We start from the raw sequence: 26,522 nt of genomic DNA, 5'->3' as shown, positions 1-26,522 counted from the left end.
CCTCAATAACCATGCCACCTCACAGAAAGGAGTAGTTACAATATACCCAATTCTAGGGGAAAAAAACATACCCAGCAAACTACCTTCCTTCCTTAAATGGGAACAAGATTTGGGGCAAGACTTTTCAATTAAACAATGGATGGCTTCCCTACGAAGCATATATAGGGCCACTGCATGTGTTACACTATGGGAACTGGCACAAAAAATTGTTCAAAGACAATACCTGACTCCACATATCCTAGCAAAATTCAAGGGGAACTCGTCACCTAATTGCTGGAGAAATTGTACCCAATTGGGGACCCTATTTCATATTATGTGGGACTGCCCAAGCTTACATAACTACTGGCAGGCAATCTCCCATTTACTCACTTCCGTAACAGGTATTGTCCTTCAACTTTCACCAGAACTAGCCATTCTGAATATGAATTTACATACGATTCCCAAACAATATCGTAAAGTAGTAACACATATACTTTTAGCTGCGAGACTATCCATAACTAGAAAATGGAAAACTGACTCTCTTCCTACTATGACAGAAGTTATAGAATTAACCCAACTCCACCACTCCTACGAATTGTTATTTCCTAATGACAAACCCCTATATATTAAGGAACAACAACTATGGGAACCTTGGAGTACATGGTACAAAAATTATACTTCCACAATTTAGATAATGCTGATTCTTTAATCATATAGAAGAAAGAACTCCTGTGCGTTTTAATTTTTTTTTTTTTGAATGGCTTTAAAAATAATTTCATAACAAAGTGACAAATATATCACATGTCTGTTTATCTGAATTGAGCTGCGGAGTAAGAATAGATCTTTATTTTCCTTCATAAAAGATAACTACTGTGTTTGAATTTCCTTTAGGATGTTGGCCTAGGTACTCCAAGACACAGATAGATCCCTATGAGGGGTGTCTTGGGGTCCAGAAGTGGCCATTATCCATATCGCTATTTATAAATCTTACAATAATTATATTACGGACTTTATTATACAAATTCTAAGAGACTTACTCTTGTTCGAGTCCCTTTATGACTATGAATATTAGATACTTGAGAAAACTACTTTATTCTTTATTGTGGATTATTTGTTTATATGCTATATTGTGCTGAGAAAACCCTGTCCCTACCTTATACTGTGTTATGTTACTTTTATTACTATATATTATTATTTTTTGTTTTGTAACCCTTGTTGTAACTAACTCTGCTAAAAATCTCAATAAAAACATTTGAAAAGAAGGACATTAGGCGCCTGTACAGCATTCCTGTTTGCCCCTCCCTGGCAGCACTGGGGTCACATTAGAGGAAAAAATTGAGGCACATGAGAAACTCTGGAATACAAGTTAGTACCAGTGTGCAAAGGTGTACTTGCTTTGGAATAATAAACCATCTCTAACCTTAATTGTCCTATGCGTGTGCACGTTGCTGCATTATATAAAACGATATGTTTATTTTTTTACATTTTAGAATGGAGTGCCTCGAGACTCTGCAGAATGTTAAAAGGTGCATTGACTGAAAAAAAGGTTGAGAAACACTGGTTTAGATTATTTGCATTGAGTTGTTCTAAAATATGGAGTTGTTGAAATCACTTAAGGCCAGGGTCGTTGCTAGGTCTACAAAAGTTCTAGGGCTAGAGCCAATAGCAGCGTAGTAAAGAAAGTCATATGCTTTGGCGGGCATATACATATATATATATATATATATATATATATATATATATATATATATATATATATATATATATATATATATATACAGTAATATACATGTGTGTGTGTGTGTGTGTATGCCCAGAGAGCCCTCCACTTACATCAGTGTTCCCAGAGAGCCCCCCTTACATTAGGGTCCCCAAAGAGCCTCCCCTTGCATCAGGGTCCCCAGAGAGCCCCCCACTTACATCAGGGTTCCCAGAGAGCCTCTGCTCCCTTTGGGGACCCCTGCAGAGACTCTGGGTTATGGGCCCCAGATTCGGGGCTTTAGCCCCAAAAACCACTCCCTAGCGACGCCACTGCTTAAGGCCAATTAACATTTGCACTGCAGACACTGTTATGTGTTGATGTCTTTTGCATTTAGGTCTGATGACCATGAATACCTAAAAATAATACCACACATATATGAGTGGAATTAAAATTGAAAAAAAAACACATCTGTATTTTTGAAATTAAAGGAGCCAAATCAGTATTAGAATTTTTTGATAGTTTACCAAAGATGGAAACTTGCCTTACACTGCATCTAATCCTATGTTGCATGCAGTGAGATCATTCTCAAACTGACAGTAAATATTTATAAGCATATTAAATATAACAATATGTGTCAGGACACGCCCAGTGCATGGAAAACACGCATGGAACATGCAGTGCATCCTGGAGTGAATGGGCCCTTACTGTTTTTTTGAGATTATGAATAGAATGTTTTTTTTCTTTTCAGTAATGAAAATCAACCACAAGGTAAAAGATGCAGCGAGGATGGCTCTATGGATATGCTTCAAATGCACCCTGTTGAATTTGGATCTTCTTTGCCTGCTGAAGAGCCTCTTGCTGATCCCATTGCTATGTAAGACATATCATACAAAAACAACCTATAAACGCTCCTAATAGATGTCTAAATCAATGTCTTCTGTTCACAGTGTACACACTAAAGCTACACCAGCCACTGAAACAAATGATGAAGGTAAGGTCTATCTTGGGTTTTGCACAGTCACATAGCTCCCAACTGTCCCTGATTTTGAGTGACTGTCCCTGATTTGGAGCAATGTCCCTCTGTCCCTCTTCCCCCACATTTGTCCCTCATTTTGGTTTGATCTATATAGTTGTATATAAAATGCACTTCTTATCTTTCAAAAAGTGTTTCTCAATGCACTGCTAAACCTTTCATCCAATTTCTAAACTGCTGCATTTGTAAATTTTAAAAGCCAATATAAAGGAATAGTAGTAGTAAAAAAAAAAGCCCTTGTGGATTTAATTAACCTTTTTTTTTGGTTAATTCTTCTTTAAGGGGGTGTGGCAGGGGTCATGTCTTATGCCTACATATATTTGTTAGTAGGTGTCCCTCATTTACATCTCAAAATGTTGAGAGGTATGAAGTCATTAGAGATAATAGTTGTTGTGCTTATAGCCATATAATGTAAAGATAATATGGAAAGTGATGTAAAATAGCTTTTTCTCTCTTTGACATTAAACATTCAAATACTTCAGCTTTCACACCTGTACACCCCTTATAGACCAAAGCAATTTTTACATAGCTGTTATGGACCTGTTAATTAAATATTTTTTTCAATACTTAAGACATCAATGTAATACATATATAATTTTCTAGGACAAAAATGCTTTATTTTGATGATATTGCCTTGAATGTATTTTATTTTGTATGCAACCAATGGACAAAAAAGTAACAAAAAATAAAAAATGAAAGTTTTCCTAATTTGACCAGTGTTAGTTTGAAAAATGTGTTAAAGCAGTGTTCCAGCTGATTTTTTTTTTTAAAGTCAGCCGCTACAAACACTGTAGCTGCTGGCTTTTAATAAGGACACTTACCTGTCCAGGGAGGCCGCGATGTCCCTCCCCAACCGTCTGTCGGATCGTGTGCCGGCGCCACCGTCCTAACTAAGGGAAACAGGCAGTGCAGCCTTGCGGCTTCACTGCCCGTTCCCTACTGCGCATGTGTGAGTTGCGCAGCACTTTGTGAATGGCCGGCTGTCTTCTGCACCCCATTACCCAGAAAGAGGAAGAAAAAGAAGAGCTCCATGGTATAGGAAGTGGCAGATTAGGAAGACAGGCGTTTCTGGTAAATAAATAAAAAAACATTTTTTCCAAAAAAGTTTATCGATTTTTTTGGGGAATGTTAATTTTTTATTTTAGGGTGGACCTCCGCTTTTACCACTTCAATACTGGGCACTTAAACACCTTCCTGCCCAGACCAATTTTGAGCTTTCAGCGCTGTCGCACTTTGAATGACAATTGCGCGGTCATGCTACGCTGTACCCAAATTACATTTTTATCATTTTTTTCCCACAAATAGAGCTTTCTTTTGGTGGTATTTGATCACCTCTGCGGTTTTTATTTTTTGCTAAACAAATAAAAAATTACCGAAAATTTTGAAAAAAATAATGTTTTTTTGTTTCAGTTTCAAAACTTTGTAAATAAGTAAATTTTCTCCTTCACTGATGGGCACTGATGGGGATACACTGATGGGCAATGAAAAGGCGGCACTGATGGGCACCGATGAGGTGGCACCAATGAAGTGGCACTGATGAGGTGGCATTGATGGACACTGATATGTGGCACTGATGGGCACTGATAGGCGGCACTGATGGGTGGCACTGATGGGCGACACGGATGGGCACTGATAGGTGGCACAAATTGGCACTGATAGCTGGCATGGATGGGCGGCATGGATGGGCATGGGTAGTCGGCACAGGTGGGCATGGGTAGTCGGCACAGGTGGGCATGGGTAGGTGGCACAGGTGGGCATGGGTAGGCGGCACAGGTGGGCATGGATGGGCACTGATAGGTAGCATGGATGGGCACTGATAGGCGGCACGGATGGGAACTAATAGGCGGCATTGTATTATAATATACTGTACTAATGGATGCCAATCAGTGCCAAACAATAATGCACGCCAATCAGTGATGCCCATTGTGGGCACTGATTGGCATCCATTATGGGCACTGATTGGCATCCATTGTGGCACTGACTGGAATCCCTGGTGGTCTAGGGTGGCATACCTTATCCTGGGCATCCCTGGTGGTCTGGTGGCATCCCTGGTGGTCCAGGGTGGGCATCCTCGGGAGGGGCTGTGCTGATAATCGATGATAATAGAGGCAGCCGATCGGCTCTCCTCTACTCGCGTCTGACAGACGCGAGTGAGGAAAAGCCGATCATTGGCTCTTCCTATTTACACTGTGATCAACCGTGATTGGACACGGCTGATCACGTGGTAAAGAGTCTCCGTCGGAGACTCTTTACCGAGATCGTAGTTGCAGGGTGTCAGACTGACACCTCGCAACAACGATCGCCGCGATGCGCGCCCCCGGGGCGCGCAGCGGCTCATAATCCTGATCACATCATATGACGTCCGATCAGGATTATGAAACCACTTTGCCACCGTCAATTTGTAATAGGGCGGACGGGAAGTGGTTAAGGGCCATGCACATGGGCCAAATATTAGACGGCATTGGTTCAAAAGAAACTGACTGCTATTACGCCATGTGAACGGCAGCCGTTTGGCCGCCTTCTGTCGAAGGGGCATGACCAAAAAAGGTCTATCGATCGACATACAATCCGCTCTCTCAATGGTGTGTTCTGGCGAGGGGGGGGAGGGGGGGCTTGTCACCCTGTCAGAACACAATAGCTTAGTGAGGGAGATCGATATACTAACTTCACATAGTTAGTACAGTGGAATCTCCCGATCTCTTAAAAAAATTGAATAGTGTGTACTAGGCTTTACTGTAGATAAAATGTACACATTTCATTTTATAATTTGTCAGGTTCAGAATGTCCCGAAGATATAATTGTGGTGTAAACAATTGCATTTTTTTTTACAAATAAAATACATGCTTTTTTTTCAATTTGGCCCTTTTTAATATTAAATTTTTTTATTCCATTTTTTAATGAACTTTTACATTTTTTTATTTATTGAAAAAGGTTTTTTTTCTAAACAAACACATATATCAAAAAACATTGAAAACACTATAAACCACATCCAAAATATAAAAAAAACAAAGATACCAAAATAAATCCAATATATGATATTTAAAACAATATACATTCTAACTTACACCCCGCTCTGATCCAACAAAATAAGAGAAAAAAAAAAAAAGAAGAAATTCCCATAAAAAATATCACTACAATATTCCTGAGCTTGTAGCATCTTTTGTAATCTCACTGACTTGTAACCAAACGGGGTATTTGCAAACTGATTACCATGCTCAAACAAGAAAAACTTCCCAAACGTGATCAGGGGCACAAGGATTTCTATGATCATCCAGTACTTCAGGTCATAGATGGCTCTTGTTGCCTCACACCAGTCAGACAAGGTCCAGCCCCAGGCAACCCTTTTACATTGCAAATCTACAGATCCGAGAATCTCTCTAAGCCCTTGTACACACGGTCAGAGATTCTGACAACCAAATCCGTCGGATTTTGTCCCAAACTGTTGCATACACACGGTCGGACAAAGTTGTCGGAAAATCCGACGTGATGACGTTATTTCGTTATGATGGGACTACGTTCACGCTAGTAGCCAATAGCTTTGGTGTAGGAATTTGATCTGAGCATGCGTGGCACTTTGTCCGATCAGAATTCTCTACACATGATCGGAGTATGTCTGATCGGAATATTTTGTCTGAAAATTTTACCAACAAGTTGGAAAACTTGGTCCGTCGGATACTCCGACGGAAACAGTCCGATGTAGACCACACACAGTCGGAATATCTGACAAAACGGTCTGATCGGACACATTCCGAATCTTGTGTGTACAAGGGCTTAGCCTGAGCCTCACAGACCTGGAGAATAATCCAGCAAAGACCTGGATTTCTCCCTCTCATATGTTCACCCTGCAAGACCTGATTCTAGGTCAGAGATCTCCAAACCCCTTCAATTCTTTGAATCCTTGTTCTGGCGAAAGAATGCTGTGGATACCAACTCTGCTTGTCTTCTCTTGCCTGTGGAGATATTCAGAATCCAGACTTTTTAAACTTTCTGAACTTGGTACCAACTTAAGGCACTGACTGGCTCTTACATCAATGCCAATCCCACAGAGGTCTCCAAGACCCTAGTGCAGGAGACGTGATCCGCAACCTATCCCTCATCCTACATCCAATGATCCCCTGTGGTTGTAATACCTGACTCACACAGTACCTTCATTGCACCCCTGCTCTGAACTCTATCATATCACCCTCACCAACAATGCACCTCTGGTTCAGGTTACAGGACTTTAACAATGCTATCACCCTACAATAGAACTGATTACGGTCCTTCCTTTGCTTTAGACCCCTTCTCAAGCCTCTACATTGCACAGTAAACAAAACTTTCCTACTCACAGATTGATCCCATAGAATGGATGAAAGAAGGAGGCTCTGCCAAGTGAGCCACTGCTGTTTTCACCCAGTTCAGGCTTATCTTGACAATAGAGCAGGTTCTAGGTCTCTCTTGGAAACAATTTTCATTGGACATGGATATGTCCCCATCAAGCTGCCCAGGGCCAGACCATGGGTGTACCCTAGTCAGGTTACCTGAACATCCTGGGCCTGTTTGCCAATGTATTGACTCCAAAGTCTATTGGTTTACCAGATATCTGGCAAATCCTTCCTCCTCGATTACACCAGCTGTGCTTTAAAAGCGAAGTATGTTTTTTTTTTTTTTTTTCAGTTTCATGCTTACCTAGCTGGATGCAGCCCACCCACTGGCCATACCACCAAATCCACACACTGGCCATCCCACCCTGTCCTTCACTTTTATTTTAACACTCCTACAACTTAATATATGAAAATTTAAAAGTGTATTCCAAGTCATCAGTGCTTTCAAGATTTAACAGTAAGGAAGTATATTTTGCCCAAAAAATATGAAGCCTGCCACCACAACAAGCTAGACTCTACACTAACACTAACTGCACTATCTTTTCAATGCCCCCCCCCCCCCAATCTATCCTCCCCTAGCAGATCTAAGAAAACAAAAAACAAATATTATTCAGCAAAGAGACATCCCCATATATTCAGCAGAGACAGCCCAATCCAGCAGAGAGACAGTCCAATCCAGCACCTGTACGCACTCAGTCCCCATCACGCCTGTACGTACTCAGCTCCCCCTCACACCTGTATGTACTCAGCCCCCCCTCCCTCCTGCACCCACTCAACTCCCCTCACACCTGTATGCACTCAGCCACCCTAATGCCTGTACGCTCTCAGCTTTGCCTCACAACTGTATGCACTCAGTCCCCTCAAGTCTGTACGCATTCAGCTCCCTCTCACACCTGTACGCACTCAGCCCCCCTCACAAATGTATGTACTTAGCCCTCCCTCACAACCGTACAACCGTACACACTCAGCCCCCATCACACCTGTATGAACTCAGCCCTCTATGCGTGTACGTACTCAGCCCCCTCGTGTCTGTACGCACTCAGCCCCCCTTACACCTTATGCACTCAGCCCCCCTCACGTCTGTATGCACTCAGCTCCACCTCATGCCTGTGCACACTCAGTCCCTTCTCATGCCTGTACGCACTCAGTCCCCCTCCTGCCTGTACACACTCAGCTCCCCCTTATGCTTGTATGCACTCAGCCACCCTCAGGCCAGTACGCACTTAGCCCCTCACAACTGTATGCACTTAGCCCTTCCCCACAAGCATACGCACTCAGCCCCTCTCACGCCTGTACATGCTCAGCCCCCTCACGCCTGTATGCACTCAGCTCCCCATCAGGCCTGTATGCACTCAGCCCCCCTCACAACTGTATGTACTTAGCCCCACTCGCACCTGTATGCACTCAGCTCCTATTCACTCTTGTACACACTCAGCCTCCCTCACTCTTGTACACACTCAGCCCCTCTCATGCCTGTATGCACTCAACTCCCCCTAAGGCCTGTATGCACTCAGCCCCCCTCATAACTGTATGCACTCAGCCCCCCTCGCGCCTGTATGCACTCAGCTCCCGCTCACTCCTGTACGCGCTCAGTTCCCCCTCACAACTGTATGCACTCAGCCCCCTCATGTCTGTATGCACTCAGTTCCCCCTCACACCTGTACGCACTCAGCCCCCCTCACAAATGTATGCATTTAGCCCTCCCTCACAACCGTACACACTCAGCCCCATCACACCTGTATGCACTCAGCCCCCCATGTCTGTACGCACTCAGCCCCCCATGTCTGTATGCACTCAGCCCCCCTCGTGTCTGTACGCACTCAGCCCCCCTCACGCCTGTAGGCACTCAGCCCCCCTCACGCCTGTATGCACTCAGCTTCCCCTCATGCCTGTACATACTCAGTCCCTCCTCATGCCTGTACGCACTCAGCCCCCCTCCTGCCTTTACACGCTCAGCTCCCCCATATGCCTGTACGCACTCAGCCACCCTCAAGGCAGTACGCACTTAGCCCCCTCACAACTGTATGCACTTAGCCCTTCCTCACAATCATAGGCACTCAGCCACCCTCACACCTGTACGCGCTCAGCTCCCCATCAGGCCTGTACGCACTCAGCTCCCCGTCAGGCTTGTACGCACTCAGCCCCCTCACAACTGTATGCACTTAGCCCCACTCACGCCTGTATGCACTCAGCTCCTGCTCACTCTTGTACGCACTCAGCCTCCCTCACACCTGTACGTTCCCAGCCCCCCTCATGCCTGTACGCACTCAGCTCCCCCTCAGGCCTGTACACACTGAGCCCCCTCCCGCCTGTACGCACTCAGCCCCCCTCACGCCTGTACGCACTCAGCCACCCTCACGTCTGTATGCACTCTGCTCCTGCTCACTCCTGTACGCACTCTGCCCCCTCACACCTGTATGTGCTCAGCCCACTCATGCCTGTACACACTCAGCTCCCCCTCAGGCCTGTATGCACTCAGACCCCCTCACAACTGTACGCACTCAGCCCCCCTCACAACTGTACGCACTCAGCCCCCCTCACATCTGTATGCACTCAGCCCTCCTCATGCCTGTAAGCACTCAGCCCCCCTCGCGCCTGTATGCACTCAGCTCCCGCTGACTCCTGTACGTGCTCAGCTCCCCCTCACAACTGTATGCACTCAGCCCCCCCCACATCTGTACTCAATCAGCTCCCCTTAAAATGGTATGCACTCAGCCCCCCTTACGCCTGTACGCACTCAGTCCCCCCTCACAACTGTATGTACTCAGTTTCAGATTATTCAAGCGTACGAATTTCCGGAAATTCGTACAAATTTCCGATTCGTATGAAACTAATCGCACATATCTACAAAATGGCCAGGTTTGTCTCCAGGTACAGGGATCCTCTAGAAAACAGTGGATGCTCAGGTGGTTCTGTGGGATCAGTACACCAGTTCAGCTACATTTTCTCTCACCTGAAGCTTCTTCCTTATCTCTTTCACAGGAATAAAATTGAGGGAATTGCGGTGATTCTAACAGCTCTGGATTGGCCCAGGTGAACATAGTACTCATGGCAGATGTTCTGTGAGCTTTTCAAGATCACCCAGAGCTTCCGTTTCAAGTAGGGATGAGCTTCGTGTTCGAGTCGAACATACGTTCGACTCGAACAACCGCGTGTTCGTCCGTTCGGCGAAGTCCGAACATTTTGGTCCATTCGCGCCAAATTTGTGTGGCGCTCACGGCCCACAATGCACTGCGATGGCGCAGTGCATTGCTGGCTCATGATTGGCCAAGCATGCACTGTGACCCCGCATGCTTGGCCAATCGCAGCGCCAGCAGCGAGGAGAGCCATGATTGGCCACAGGCAGGATGCCTGTGGCCAATCGTAGCTCAGGCTGTGTAGTGCACGCCCCTCACTATATAAGGCCGCCAGCGCGGCGGCCTTGTGTAGGGTGTTGGCGTCTGAAGCAGTGGGTGTTCTGTGTACCTTCAACACAGTACACACCGATCGTTTTGGGCCGATTTTCGATCTTGCTGTTGTGTAGTGGTTGTTGTCTGCGTGCCCTGACCGCAGTATACACCGCTATATTCACCCCACCTATATAGCTAGTGATCTATCTTTTATAATAGAGCTTGCAGTCAGTCGTGTTAGGAGCTAGTGCATGCTGTCTGCGTGCTCTGTACCCAGTACATACCGCTATATCCACCTACATAGCTCTTCTCTATTTGAGCCCACTTGCCATCTGCAGGAGTTATTGGAAGTTGTGTGTGCCTCCAGCACAGCACAGTATACATCTGTATATACCCCTTTATCTCTGGTGTTCTATAATAAAGGCATCTGCAGGAGTTAGTGGGTGTTCTGTGTACCTTCAACACAGTACACACCGATCGTTTTCAGACGATTTTCGATCTTGCTGTTGTGTAGTGGTTGTTGTCTGCGTGCCCTGACCGCAGTATACACCGCTATATTCACCTCACCTATATAGCAGTGATCTATCTTTTATAATAGAGCTTGCAGTCAGTAGTGTTAGGAGCTAGTGCGTGCTGTCTGCGTGCTCTGTACCCAGTACATACCGCTATATCCACCTACATAGCTCTTCTCTATTTGAGACCACTTGCCATCTGCAGGAGTTATTGGAAGTTGTGTGTGCCTCCAGCACAGCACAGTATACATCTGTATATACCCCTTTATCTCTGGTGTTCTATAATAAAGGCATCTGCAGGAGTTAGTGGGTGTTGTGTGCCTCTAGCACAATATACACTACCCAACTGCTTTTTTACCCAACTCCCTTCAGGCCATTACCATGTCTGGAAGGCCAGCAAGGAGAGGCAGACAGGCGCGAGCCGATAAAAGAGGGCAAGCAGGCTCTGTGTCTAGAGACAACAGTGCTGGTCGTGGACGCGGTGCATTGTCATCAGCACGTGGCCATGGGACACGCTTGTCCTTCTTTTCGGCAGCTGGACATGTTGAGCCGCAACATGCCAACGACTTGGTAGAGTGGATGACCAAGCCCTCTTCATCCTCCTCATCCTCTCTCACCCAGTCTCAGGGTACTAGCAAAGCAGCTGCCAACGCATCGTCTTCCCTCCTCTCAATGTCATCATCAGTGACTCCTTCCCTAGACCCACCACGTCCTCCTGAGGAGTCTCCTGAACTCTTTGAGCACAGTGTTGGGTACATTCTCAAGGAGGATGCCCAGTGTTTTGTGGGCTCTGATGATGACACTCAGCTAGAGGAAGGCAGTAGCGTGAGCGCAGAGAGAGGGGATGCTCAAGAAGGAAAGCAATCTGGCAGTCATGTTCCACAAGCTGCAGCATACTGCCAGGTTTGCTACAGCGATGAAGAGGGAGGGGATGATGAGGGCACTGACTCCACGTGGGTGCCTGGAAGGAGAGAGGAGGAGGAGGAGGAGGAGGAGGAGGCACATGTCCAACGAGGCAGGATGCCCTCCGGGGGCCAGCTTAGGGGCAGCACACCGACTGAATCACACCGCAGAGCTCCGCCTGTGCAGGGCGCTGCCTCTGCGCGTTATTCTAAAAGTTCTTTGGTGTGGGCCTTTTTTGAGACGAGTGCATCAGATGGCACCGCTGCTATTTGCAACATATGTCTCAAGCGTATCTCGCGTGGCCAAAACATCAGCCGTTTGGGCACCACATGCTTGACCAGACATATGTTGACCTGCCATGCAGCTCGTTGGCAAGCGTACCTCAAAGACCCACACCAAAGAACAAAGCGGACCTCTCCTTGCTCCTCATCAGCTGGCATCTCCAACCCCACTAGACCTTCAGTCCTCTCTGAAACCTGCTCTGAGAGGAATGAAGGTGTAGAATTAGGTGTGTCACAGCCAAGTGCTTCCGGGAACTCTGCTAGCGGTACACCCACGTCCGATTATAGCAGGCAAATGTCCCTGCCCTAGCTGCTGGACCGGCGAAAGAAGTTCACTCCCAGCCATTCACATGCCCAGCGGTTGAATGCTAGCTTGGCTAAATTGCTAGCACTTCAACTGCTGCCTTTTCAGTTGGTAGACTCTGCCCCCTTCCGTGAGTTTGTACAATGTGCGGTTCCTCAGTGGCAGATCCCCAAACGCCCCTTTTTCTCACGGAAGGCGATTCCGGCTCTCTACCGGCATGTGGAAGGCAATGTCCTTGCCTCGCTGGACAGGGCGGTCAGCGGTAAGGTGCATATTACCGCTGACTCATGGTCCAGCAGGCATGGACAGGGACATTACCTGTCTTTCACGGCCCATTGGGTCACTCTTCTGGGAGCTGGGAAGGATGCAGGACAAGGTGCAGTAGTGTTGGAGGTTGTTCCGCCACCACGCCTCCAAAATGCTACTATTGGTTGTGACACACCTCTCTCCTCCACCCCCTCCTCTTCTTCTTCCTCCATGGCCTCTTCCAGTGCTCTGTCCTCAGAACCAGCGGTGCTTCGTAGGCGTTCCAGGCGCTACGCAAGTACGCAGGCAAAACGATGCCATGCGGTGCTTGCGCTGGTTTGTTTGGGGGACAGGAGCCACACTGGGGCAGATGTTTTGTCAGCTCTGCAGGGGCAGGCCGAGAGGTGGTTGACGCCACGCCAGCTTAAGCCAGGAATGGTGGTTTGTGACAATGGCACCAACCTCCTCTCCGCCCTCCGACAGGGACAACTGACCCATGTGCCCTGTGTAGCTCATGTCCTTAACCTGGTGGTGCAGCGGTTCTTGGGCAGGTACCCCGGCTTACAGGATGTCCTAAAGCAGGCCAGGAAAGTCTGTGTGCATTCCCGCCGATCATTTAATGCCTGTGCTCGGCTGGCTGAGCTCCAAAAGGAGTTGAACCTGCCCAAGAACCGCCTTATATGTGACATGCCCACCAGGTGGAACTCAACGTTGGCCATGCTGCAGCGGCTGCACACGCAGCAGAGGGCCATCAATGAGTACCTGTGCGACTACGGCACCAGGACAGGGTCAGGGGAGCTCGGTTTTTTTCTCACCACGCCAGTGGGGCATGATCAGGGATGCATGCACTGTCCTGTCACCGTTTGAGGAGGCCACAAGGATGGTGAGCAGTGACAGTGCATGCATCAGTGACACTGTACCTCTTGTCCACCTCTTGGAGCATACGCTGCGTGGAATAATGGACAGGGCACTTGAGGCAGAACAGAGGCAGGAAGAGGAGGACTTCCTTGCCTCTCAAGGCCCCCTTTATCCAGACAGTGTTCCTGCTGTGCCACCCATCACACAGGAAGAGGATGAGGAGGAGGAAGAGGAGGAGGAGGATGATTGTGTCAGCATGGAGGTGGAGGCTGGCACTCAGCATCAGCAGCAGCAGCAGCAGCAGCAGCAGCAGCAGCAGTCTTGTAGGGATGATTTACAGTCCCAAGAAACACGTGGACTTGTACGTGGCTGGGAGGAGGTAGCTGCGGATCATGTTGTCCTTAGTGTACCAGAGGACTCCGGACCGAATGCCTCAGCTAACCTACGCTGCATGGCCTCCCTGATCCTGCAAAGCCTGCGGAAGGATCCTCGTATTCTTCGGATCAAGGAGAGGGACCATTACTGGCTGGCCACTCTCCTTGATCCACGGTACAAGGGTAAGGTTGCCGACCTTATCTTGCCATCGTAGAGGGAGCAGAGGATGAGACATCTCCGGGAGGCCTTGCAGAAAGCTCTGTGCAACGCGTTCCCAGAGACTGGGAGGTTACAAACTCCTGGTCCTGGACAACGTGTTGCTGAGGCATCGGTCAGAAGGAGCGGTGGAGAAGGTGGCCGTCTGACTGATGCTTTCAGACAATTTTTTAGTCCGCAGCCCCAAGGTATGATTGGTTCCAGCACCCATCGCCAGCGTCTGATTTACATGGTGCAGGAATACCTAGGGGCAAGGTCAGACTTGGACACCTTTCCCACCGAAAATCCTCTGGCTTACTGGGTCTTGAGGATGGATCACTGGCCAGAGCTTGCACAGTATGCAATTGAGCTACTGGCCTGTCCTGCATCCAGCGTTCTTTCGGAACGCACCTTCAGTGCTGCTGGTGGCTTTGTTACCGATCACAGGGTGCGCCTGTCCACCGAATCAGTTAATCGACTGACCTTCATCAAGATGAATCAGTCTTGGATAACCCACAGCTACCAAGCACCTGAAGCTGATGTAACCGAATAATTTTTCTGCCCCTGTTTAACAGGGGCGTTTAAGTACAATTTTTGATGCAATGCTTTGCAGCAGGGCTAATTCCTACAATAAAACAAGAGTATATGGCAGAGGTTGCAGTGTGGTGGCACCAGCACCAGGGCCTAAGGCCCAATGTTTCTGCCCCTGTTTAACAGGGGCGCTTAAGTAAAATTTTTGATGCAATGCTTTGCAGCAGGGCTAATTCCTGCAATAAAACAAGAGTATATGGGAGAGGTTGCAGTGTGGTGGCACCAGCAGCAGTGCCTAAGGCCAAATTTTTCTGCCCCTGTTTAACAGGGGCGTTTAATTACAATTTTTGATGCAATGCTTTGCAGCAGGGCTAATTCCTGCAATAAAACAAGAGTATATGGCAGAGGTTGCAGTGTGGTGGCACCAGCACCAGTGCCTAAGGCCCAATTTTTCTGCCCCTGTTTAACAGGGGCGTTTAAGTACAATTTTTGATGCAATGCTTTGCAGCAGGGCTAATTCCTGCAATAAAACTAGAGTATATGGGAGAGGTTGCAGTGTGGTGGCACCAGCAGCAGTGCCTAAGGCCAAATTTTTCTGCCCCTGTTTAACAGGGGCGTTTAATTACAATTTTTGATGCAATGCTTTGCAGCAGGGCTAATTCCTGCAATAAAACAAGAGTATATGGCAGAGGTTGCAGTGTGGTGGCACCAGCACCAGTGCCTAAGGCCCAATTTTTCTGCCCCTGTTTAACAGGGGCGTTTAAGTACAATTTTTGATGCAATGCTTTGCAGCAGGGCTAATTCCTGCAATAAAACTAGAGTATATGGGAGAGGTTGCAGTGTGGTGGCACCAGCAGCAGTGCCTAAGGCCAAATTTTTCTGCCCCTGTTTAACAGGGACATATAATTACAATTCTTGATATAATATTTCACAGGAGGGCCCCTTCCTGTGCCCACCCAGAGTAACGGTGAGGACTTATAGTGTTGTGGCACCAGCACCACAACCACCAAAGGTCAATTTTTCTACCACTGTTCAACAATGGCATGTGATTACAATTCTTGATATAATCGTTCACAGCAGGGCGCTCCAGCGCCCACCAAGAGTCACTTTCAGGGCTTACAATGTTGTGGCAAAACCAACACCTTGTTCCGCCATTTCTGCAGAGCATATAGGGCAGGCCCCTACTTTCAAACATCCAATTTACAAACATCTCCTACTTGCAAACGGAAGGAGACAACAGCAAGTGAGATGAAAAAAGATGGACGACAAAACAAATTATACAGGGGTGATAACCCTTCCCTATGTTTTCCAAAAAGCTTAAAAATAGTTTTTTTGACTGGAGCTACACTTTAAAAATGTACCAGTTGAAAATTACAAACAGATTCAACTTAACACAACAAACCTACACAGTCCCTGTCTTGTTTGCACCGCCTGTATACTGCTGTTCTGAGTATATAGGGCCTGGGGGCCACACGCATTTCCTTTTTTTAATATGGGTACAGGGTTCCCCTTAATATGCGTACAAGACCCAAATAGGCTGCTAATTGGCAGGGAGGGCTACCCATGCCATTTTTCTCAATCATTTTCAACCATATTGCAGGAACCAGATATAACATTAAAACTGCAAGCAGTTTTAAATGGTGTTATGTCCGTTTAATGTAATTTTGTGCAGGGACTGTTCTAAACACGGGAAACACGTGGCACTTCACAGGCATACTACAGACACCCCCCAGGCACCATATTTAAAGGAATATTTCACTTTTTTTTTCACATTAATCATCATTAAAATCGGTGCTCCCGCCAAAACGGCAATTTTTAAAAACATTTTAGGCATTGACCCATGTCACCTGGGCCAGGAGCCAGGTCCCCAAACCCTTTTTAGGACAGTATCTTGCATATTAGCCGTTAAAATTAGCACTTTTAATTTCGAACGTTCAAGTCCCATAGACTTCAATGGGGTTCTAAAGTTCGTTCGAATTTGGGGTCCGTTCGAAAGTTCTGGTGCGAACCGAACCGGGGGGTGTTCGGCTCATCCCTAGTTTCAAGGACCAATTTACCACCTTGCTTCACAGTCACTGGCTGGCTTTAATGGAATGTCTGTTGGAGCCCAATTTCTGAGAGACAGAGCCATCTCTCATCTGGTTATTCCCTTAATGCTAATGCTAAAAGCCGAGAAGTCTACTTCTCTCAAGTTCTATCACCGAATGTGGAAGCCATACCTTGCTCGGTGTGAAGTGCAAAGTTTTCACCGGAAATTCTCTGTGAGATGAAACCTTGCCTTTTCACAGATAGGTCTGGACCAGCTTTTAGCCTCCAGATCCATTTAAGGGTGCAGTGCCCTTGCTGTCTTGTTCCAAAGGTCACTAGATTCCCATTCTTTGATCAAGATCTTTGCAGGGTCTCTCCCATATTGTACCTCCTGTTCACCCCCCTATGACTCCATGGGATCTGAATTTGGTGCTTTTGGGACTTCAAATACTGCCCTTAGAAGCAAATGCAGATATTTCTTCTATCACTCTTACCCAGAAGGTGGAATTTTTCCTTTCTACATAAGCTAGTCTTGGTCTTTTAACCTCAACCAGGACATTCCATCCCTCTGTCTGCAGTTTATCAGGAGTTTTCCGTCCAATTCCTGGATGTAGTTAGGACTATCAGAGTCTATCTCTCAGCCACTGCTTCCCTCAGAATGACTGACTTTCTTTGTCATTGCAGATGGTCCCCCGAAAGATGAACCAGCTTCTCTTTTCACCATTTCTTGGTGGCTCGGGCAGAGCATTATCCAAGCTTGTGGTCCCAAGTATTATGTTCCATCCTTTCCTATCAAAGAACAGTCTACTAGTTTATTCAGTGCCTCTTGGTTTTTTAGGCATCAGGCTACTGTTTCTTAGATTTGCAAGGCTACCAACCGGTTTTCTGTTAAAACGTTCTCCAAGTTTCAGCGGATGATATCTTAGGTCTCATCCAATGTCAGCTGTGAGTGTAGGGTCCTTCAGGTGCTGTTTAATCTGCAGGCAGTCCCCAAGTCTTTTGTTTGTCCTGATAACATTTTGGCCTGATAACATTTTGTTTGCTGTTGCCCATACCTCTGTTGGGCTTCTTTTAGAAATCTAGATAATGTATGACTTCCTGGGTCCCTCAGATGAAAAAGAAAATGGGATTCTCGTACTCCCAGAGTCCCCGTAAAATACTTTTCTTGGAGTCTATTGAAGAACATGCTCTTGGTACTGATTTGCGAAAAAACTGAGGCATGCTGGCAGTAAGAAGGGTTGGGCTGGTCTACAATTAAATTTTTTCTTGTTTGCCAATGTCCAATCTTTCTGTAGGTGGCAATGTAACCCATCTGAATATGACTTGCTATGTTCCTCAATGCTCTTCAAGAAAAGGATATTACAGTACAAACATCCCATTATTTTGTCATTTTTTCTTGTTATAGAAGAGATTACAATTGCATATTATTAAATGAGAATTGTTTGTATACAATAATAGATGGAATTAGTATCCCTGTCAGTATTTTGTTGTTGGCTGTGTCCCCTCTGGTAAGATTCACCCTCTGTATTTGTCTCGATGATCAGTGCCACTGGGATGGAGAGTAATGAATCTACAATATTACAGCTTTCATCAGAACAGGAGATGAGGGGGAATCGCTCATTGGGGTTAACTTTTTTAAGGTCTGGTTCAATTCTTGCACATTCTGCCCATTGCCATAGCCTAAACACTGTTCCCTCACACACAGTGCCCACTCTTATACTCTCAGCACTCCTTCCCTGCACATTATTCTTCCATACATACTCCCCACCATTATACCCTCCATACTCCTTTTCTGTTCATCCTGCCTGCTGTCATACCGTCTGCACACCTTCCCTGAAGATATTGCCCTGTTCAACTCCACACTCCTCCCCTGCATATACTGCCCACTGACATATCCTCAAACTCATTCTCCTAACACACTGTCCCCTGTCATAACCTCTGTTCTCCTCCCCTGCACACACTGCCCACTGTCACAACCCGTGTTCCCCCTCCAGCACATACTGCCTGATCTCATATCTTCCCCAATCCACAACTGCACATACTGCCCATTGTCATACCCTCCGCATTACTCCCTGCATATACTGCCTGGTTTTACTCCCTCCACACTCCCCACACATATTGCCCATATTGCCCACTCTCATACCCTCATCACTCCTTCTCTGAACATACTGCCTGCCTTGATACCCTTCACACTATTCTCCTGCACACATGATTACTATTATACACTCTTACCTTCTCCTCTGTACAAACTGCCACTTCTTACCCTCCACATACCTTACCTGCACATAGTACTCACTCTCATACCCTCCACACTCCTCCATATATTGGACCATAGTTGTGATAGGCAGCCTTACCAACCACTAGTAAAGCCTGGGACACAGATAGGGCAGGCACAAGCACAAGGTTATAGTTCAGAAATTAAGAGAGAGGGATCAAATCAATAAGGATACCACATCCCAGTAATTATCAGAAAATGAAAAAAGGGGGCCAGAGAAGGGGCTGGGGGGTAACCAACCCCAGGACATTTAAGGTATCAAATCAAAGGAACATTTAATTTAATTGAAAAAGTTGTACTGAATTAACAATTGAAATGAATAAAAAATAATTTTATTTACATTTTACAAAGTCAGTAGTAAATCTTTACTGTTACATTCATGAAGATAATCCTACACGGTACAGCGTGGGAAACCACTCTAGAATTACCCAACTTTGTCCATAAAGAAAAAGACAGAAATGAGCTGCGATTTTCAACATGTTTCGCTCAATTTGAGCTTCTTCAGGAAATTTAAGCAGCCAATGATCAAAGCTAAAATAGCAGAGATATACAATAAGTAAATATTAATCAGTCAATGAAAATAAAGTAAAATACATAATATTCAATTAGCAAATAATTAATATCCGAAAGAAATTCAATCGAATTAATGCGATTATTAGTGAATAAACAAATTAATTCATTTACAAGTTCAGTACATCAAAATTGCATCAGAATAAGGTCTCACCAAATTCACCAGGACTCCCCGTATCTGTAGTGTATTCAAATAGTATAATTGAAAACCATTGAGTTTGGATGGAAGCCTTAATAGCATCATGGCCAGAGAAGGCGTGTCACCATTTTAGGTCTGCAGAGAGGAACAATGGATGGTAATGATTGAACATAATAGCAAAAATGGAGGTGTGAAGGGGTTTAGATTGAGATGATTAGTGGATGAATGGATAAATGAAAAAATAGGTATATTACCTGAAAGGGTTAATTGAATCAATATGGTTCAAGGCATTCATGACATCATCATGTTATTTGTCAGAGAAAATCCGGAGATTGAAATTTAGGTTAATTCTACAACTGAAAAAGAGGGAGAAAAAATCAGTGTAGTGTGTCATGCAGGATCAGAAGGGATCCGGCTTGACCATTTATAGTAAGGAGATAGTAGTTTGGACGAACAGCGACTTATTTGCATTTAAGCAAACCTAACTCTAAGGTATCGGTGGATCCAGGGATGGAAGTAAAAGATAAGCGAGCGATCCTGTCCCGTCAATTGCCAGAAGGCAACTGACAGGGAGAGGAGATTATGAACTTCTCCAGCTCGGCGGCGTCTGACGTCACCGCCGAACTGCGGGCTTGAAGGGGAGGGACTTCTCATGCTGTTTCGGAGCTGAATGTCTTATCGCGCATGCGCGAACAACGTCGACACGTCGCGCATGGCGCAAGTCGTGTCATAGCACCGTCGTGGCCATTTTGGAAAATCCCAGCATCGATGTACGTCAATTACATGACGGTGTTCGTATTCAGCTAACGCAAAAGTAAATAACCTAGTAAGTCAGAGGCAGCAAATCTCGATTAGGGAATTTAAAGAGGACTAGTTAGTAAGCACGCAGGAGCGATTGAGCATAGAGAGCCATATTCCAAAGAATAGGGGACACATTGGCCAAATGTCTGATTGATTAGCAGAGCTGGCGAACAATAGTGTCCCCGGGGCGCCCGTGCAGACCTATTTATTAAAAGGAGACACGTCAACTCTATTTACATATGGCCAGTACAAATTAAAAAAAGGAATGAAAAGAGAAAACAATGAATAAAAATAATGTTACTATTATATTGACAACAATATTTATATTGTTATCATCAGGGGAGTGCTGGCGAGCATGGTGAGATTAACAACAACAACATCACAAATATATGAAAAATATATGAAAAAAAAAAAAGGAAAAATATAGACCCAGCTATACAGTAAATAATGGTTTCGTAAATATTAGAGAAAAGGCTTAAAACTGAAAGCCTCATTCAGGCCAGGTGTTTCAGTGGCCTTGAGATCAAAGATCCAGCGGGCCTCACGCTGCAGTAAAATTTGGTTGTAATTGCCCCCTCTATCTCCCGGTGCCACATGATCTAATGCGAAAAAAATGCATTTTGCTATCATCAAAGTTGTGGAATAGTCCCAAGTGGCGACTAATCGGGGTCTCCATCTTCTTACTTCGCACCAGGGATACGTGATCCCTGATGCGATCAAAAAAAGGCTGCTTGGTTTTTCCCACATAGTAGAAATGAAATGAAGTAATTTCAAGATGAATTGATTGTAGCACAAACCAGCTACAATCAATTCATCTTGAAATTACTTCATTTCATTTTGAATAACAATATTTTCATGTTTGGACGCTCCCACTTCCTCCAGGTACAGGGAGTGGCTATATGGAATAAATGTGCCCCTTCATATGCCAACCTCTACCTGGGGGGGTGGGAGCGCCACATTTTTCATTGTGAAGATTTGTCTCAATTTTTTAACCTCATTCCAGTATGGAGAAGGTACATAGATGATATCTTCTTCATCTGGACTGGGAGTGAGGGATAACTACCTACATTCATGGATTTACTAAAGATCAATACATACAATCTCAAATTCACGATGGAAAAAAGTCGCTCTAGTCTAGAAGATACCAGTATTTGTTCAAAATACTTCGTATCTGAGAATGTTGGGCACAATAACGGGTTATTAGTCTAACCCCTTCATGTGGTTTAGGGAGTTTCTGACCATGTATGAGGGAGGATCTGGTTTGTTTTTTGGCCCTTATATAGGATCTTTTTAAACATTTGTTACTGTAACCGCGATATCGTAAGCGTGTTTGAAGCTTTTTTGCCTCAAGTTCAAAATCAGCTTCTGATAACCTCTCATAAAATATACTATATTGACAGCGCTAAGTATCCAATAACTTTCAAAAATAAATATACATAAAAAGATGACAGATCGTGATTATCCAGGAATCCACCAAAAAAAGTTTTTTTAAAAGTCCATAAACATAAATATGAATTTTACACTAAAGTGTTCACAAGATGATGTAAAAGAGAAGAAAGTCCATCTCCAAGCCAGAAACACCAGTGCACAAACGCTTCACAATCGGTGATACCCCCTATGGTTAAAAACTCACCAGAACTCAAAGGGTTAACAGGCACATCATAACAAATTATTATGATTGGTTCACCGGATTCTTTATGGAGATGCTTTTCATTATAACCAATACCAAGTGGTTGTCAACATCAATAGTAAAAGGTTCCTTGGTCTCCTTACAGCAATATCTTTTTGGATTTACAGTACTCCACTCAAAACGAATTTACATGTAGGAAAAGATGAAAAACATATTCCATAGTGCAAACCGTTTTATTATTTAATAAATTTCTCATGCGCAGATAAAAACATTTTAAAACACAATTTTAAAATAGTAAAATCATTATCATTATCGTCACTCGCAGTGCGATCAGGTTTGTCTCACCGCAGTCCTGAGCACATACGATCGTACACGGTCTCAGCGTCCACGGCGGGTCCCGGGTAAGCATTCAAACCATCTCCTCTGCGATGACGTATAGCTGCTTGGTCACGCCCATACGTGTTTCGTCACTATGTCTTCATCTGTGGGCGTGGCCAAGCAGTGCAGCTCATACGTTTATATACAAAAGCAGGAGGCGAGCCAAAACGAAGTTACTCCTCCGTCCAGCCTCATCAACTCTCGCGTTAATACCAAATGCGGAAATGTCAGGACACGCCGTGCAAGCCGTCACCATGCCAATGCGCCTAACACAGCAGTGACTCAGAAGAGCATTTCCTTCTGATAGATTCGTCATCAGTATGCTGCTGAGTCACCGGGCGTTATTTCTAAACCGGCTCGACCATCTCCTTACTAACAGAAGTGCCAATACCTATTCAACACATCTCTGGTGATGCTGCATATGCCGATAACCTTCAGAAAAATTTGCTACACACTAACAGGTCCATACTGCTTTCAATATGTTCTGAACAGCTCCATACATTACATCACCCTTCTCAGTGATTTATAAACCTTTTACAAAGGGAAGGTATACAATAAAATTTTCAAAATAACATTAGTATCTCATACCTTTTGAATATACATAATTAACGATATAATAATTTAATATACAATATATGCCCAGTTTTTTCTTATATACAATATATATATAATATAATATATTATAAAATATAATAAATTCATGCAGCAATTAAGATGAATTAAAAGCAACACTCAAAAGATTATACAAATCCAATTATAAAAATGGAGGTGAGTAACCCTCTCTAGCAGATCTTAACCAACTATAGAATATGATCAAGATTCTCCACAGACGTCACTATATACACTATTATTAATGGCAGTGTAATTTAATCCTATTCCTACCTCAAACATTAAATGCCACTCCTATTACTACAAACATTTTTTATTAAAAATTATGAGCTATACAGGGAAAGATTTTTTATTAAAAATTATAAGCTATGCAGGGAATATTATAAAATAGACCTCTACCTTATCAGCTGAGTCATCAGTAATCACTGATAAAGCTGAGTCATCAGTAATCACTGATAAAGCAGTTAATGTCCACCTCTATATTTAAACCATGGGGACTCAATGTATTAGTACGATAAATCCATTCAGTTTCCCGTTTTGATATTTCCCGGACTAGATTACTCCCCCTCCAAGCTGGAAAAATCCTATCTATGCCCCAAAACTTTAGGCCTGCTGGATCCCTATTGTGCTTAAGTCTAAAATGCAGAGACACACTATGGTCTCTGTAACCAATGGAGATATTATAAATATGCTCTGCCACCCGTTTACATAGCTTCCTTTTTGTTCGTCCTATGTACAAAAGGCCGCATGGGCATTGAAGAGCATACACCACATGCGTCGTTACGCATGTGATGAATTGATCTATTTTAAAATTATGTCCATTGCCAGTAGAGGTGAATTGATCAATCCCCCTCATTTGGCTATGTACCGACTTGCAGGCTTTGCATCTACGGCATGCAAAAAAAACAGCCCTATCCCAGAACATATGTGGCCTAGATGGAGGATCTAAGACTTTTTTAACAATTTTGTCCCCAAAAGAGGGATTACGTCTATATACAAATCTGGGATTTTCGGGAATCACCTCCTTAAGAGTCCGGTCTAATTTAAGGATGTTCCAATGTTTCTGGAAAATCTTCTCTACCTCCTTATATTGTCCATGTAGAGTGCTAATAAAACCTCACTCATAATCAGTTTCCGTTGATCTTTCTTTGGGTTGTAGACAGTTCTCTTGGGGTATCTGAAGAACTTGATATAACTCCTGATCAAAAATTTCAGAAGCATATCCTTTTTCCACAAATTTGTCTCTAACCAGAGATGCCTGTGCCAAGTAGTCATCATCAGAGGTACAGTTTCTTCGAATACAGAGAAACTGTCCCTTAGGTATACCACGCAGCCAGAGGGGATGATGACCACTTCGAATTGGGATGTAACTATTTCTGTCTGTTGGTTTGAAAAAAACTTTTGTAGACAGATTGGTGCTTTCCCTCATTACAGTTACATCCAAAAAATGGATTGACTCCCTACTCCAATTGAAGTCTAATTTGATGTTGTTATTATTGATATTCAAAACTGTCAGAAAACAATTTCAAAGATTCTTCAGTACCCTGCCAAATGAAAAACAGATCATCTATATACCTCTGGTAGAAAGGTAATTCTTGTCTCCGGGTTGAAAAAATACGTATATCCTCCCATTGGCTCATAAATAAGTTCGCCAGACTCGGTGCGAATTTCAAACCCATCGCTACCCCTTTCTTTTGATTGTAAAATTTGCCATCATACCAAAAGTAGTTGTGCGAAAGGCAGAATTCTAAAGCCATTTGCAAAAACTTTTTCTGAATGAATGGCAGGTTGTCTCTCTGAGAGAATGCCCAGTTGAGAGCCAAAAGGGCATCCTCATGTTGTACAATTGTATAGAGAGACGACACATCTGCGTTACTAGAAAAATTTCAGAATCTGCAGGAAATTCCACCCCCCGCAATAAACGAAGAAAACTTGTGGTGTCCTTCAAATAGGCTCGTGTCGTAACCACACTCATCTGTAAAAAATGGTCTAGATATTGTCCTATTCTGGATGTCACTGAATTTATTCCATTTACAATAGGCCTAGCCAGGGGTTCAATCTGATTCTTATGGATTTTAGGTAATGTATAGATATTGGGAATTCTACTGAAACTTGAAACCAGAAATAATTGTTCTTTTTTTGTTAAAATCCGCATATAGTGCCCAAAGTCAACTAGATTTGCCAAATCATCTCGATATGCTTTAGTGGGGTCCTTTTCCAACAATGTATATGTTGTTTGGTCAGACAACATCCCACTAAGTTGGGTATGGTAAAACTGCTTATCAAGCAAAACTTAAGAGTCCGGTCTAATTTAAGGATGTTCCAATGTTTCTGGAAAATCTTCTCTACCTCCTTATATTGTCCATGTAGAGTGCTAATAAAACCCCACTCATGATCAGTTTCCGTTGATCTTTCTTTGGGTTGTAGACAGTTCTCTTGGGGTATCTGAAGAACTTGATATAACTCCTGATCCAAAATTTCAGACTACTACTTCAGATGACTACTTGGCACAGGCATCTCTGGTTAGAGACAAATTTGTGGAAAAAGGATATGCTTCTGAAATTTTTGATCAGGAGTTATATCAAGTTCTTCAGATACCCCAAGAGAACTGTCTACAACCCAAAGAAAGATCAACGGAAGCTGATTATGAGTGAGGTTTTATTAGCACTCTACATGGACAATATAAGGAGGTAGAGAAGATTTTCCAGAAACATTGGAACATCCTTAAATTAGACCGGACTCTTAAGGAGGTGATTCCCGAAAATCCCAGATTTGTATATAGACGTAATCCCTCTTTTGGGGACAAAATTGTTAAAAAAGTCTTAGATCCTCCATCTAGGCCACATATGTTCTGGGATAGGGCTGTTTTTTTTGCATGCCGTAGATGCAAAGCCTGCAAGTCGGTACATAGCCAAATGAGGGGGATTGATCAATTCACCTCTACTGGCAATGGACATAATTTTAAAATAGATCAATTCATCACATGCGTAACGACGCATGTGGTGTATGCTCTTCAATGCCCATGCGGCCTTATGTACATAGGACGAACAAAAAGAAAGCTATGTAAACGGGTGGCAGAGCATATTTATAATATCTCCATTGGTTACAGAGACCATAGTGTGTCTCTGCATTTTAGACTTAAGCACAATAGGGATCCAGCAGGCCTAAAGTTTTGGGGCATAGATAGGATTTTTCCAGCTTGGAGGGGGAGTAATCTAGTCCGGGAAATATCAAAACGGGAAACTGAATGGATTTATCGTACTAATACATTGAGTCCCCATGGTTTAAATATAGAGGTGGACATTAACTGCTTTATCAGTGATTACTGATGACTCAGCTTTATCAGTGATTACTGATGACTCAGCTGATAAGGTCTATTTTATAATATTCCCTGCATAGCTTATAATTTTTAATAAAACA

The 26,522-nt window shown here is 44.2% G+C and overlaps 1 protein-coding gene across 1 annotated transcript in view; it reads left to right on the top strand.

Annotated features, from left to right (window-relative positions):
* The window catches only part of LOC143925522 (uncharacterized), a 76,921-nt gene extending 51,165 nt beyond the window's left edge, over nucleotides 1-25,756 (top strand). Inside the window, exons 5-7 of the mRNA XM_077450015.1 lie at nucleotides 2,430-2,555; nucleotides 2,629-2,672; nucleotides 25,530-25,756. Coding sequence (XP_077306141.1) covers nucleotides 2,430-2,555; nucleotides 2,629-2,672; nucleotides 25,530-25,756 — 397 coding nt within the window. The remainder of the gene's footprint in view (nucleotides 1-2,429; nucleotides 2,556-2,628; nucleotides 2,673-25,529) is intronic.
* Nucleotides 25,757-26,522: the final 766 nt, after the last annotated feature.

The sequence above is a fragment of the Lithobates pipiens genome, unplaced genomic scaffold (genome assembly GCF_037356315.1).
Source record: "Lithobates pipiens isolate NorthernLeopardFrog02 unplaced genomic scaffold, aLitPip1_a1.2 Scaffold_10, whole genome shotgun sequence".
NCBI lineage: Eukaryota > Metazoa > Chordata > Amphibia > Anura > Ranidae > Lithobates > Lithobates pipiens.
Note: the sequence above shows the minus strand (reverse complement) of the source record. Positions and strands in the feature narration are given on the sequence as shown.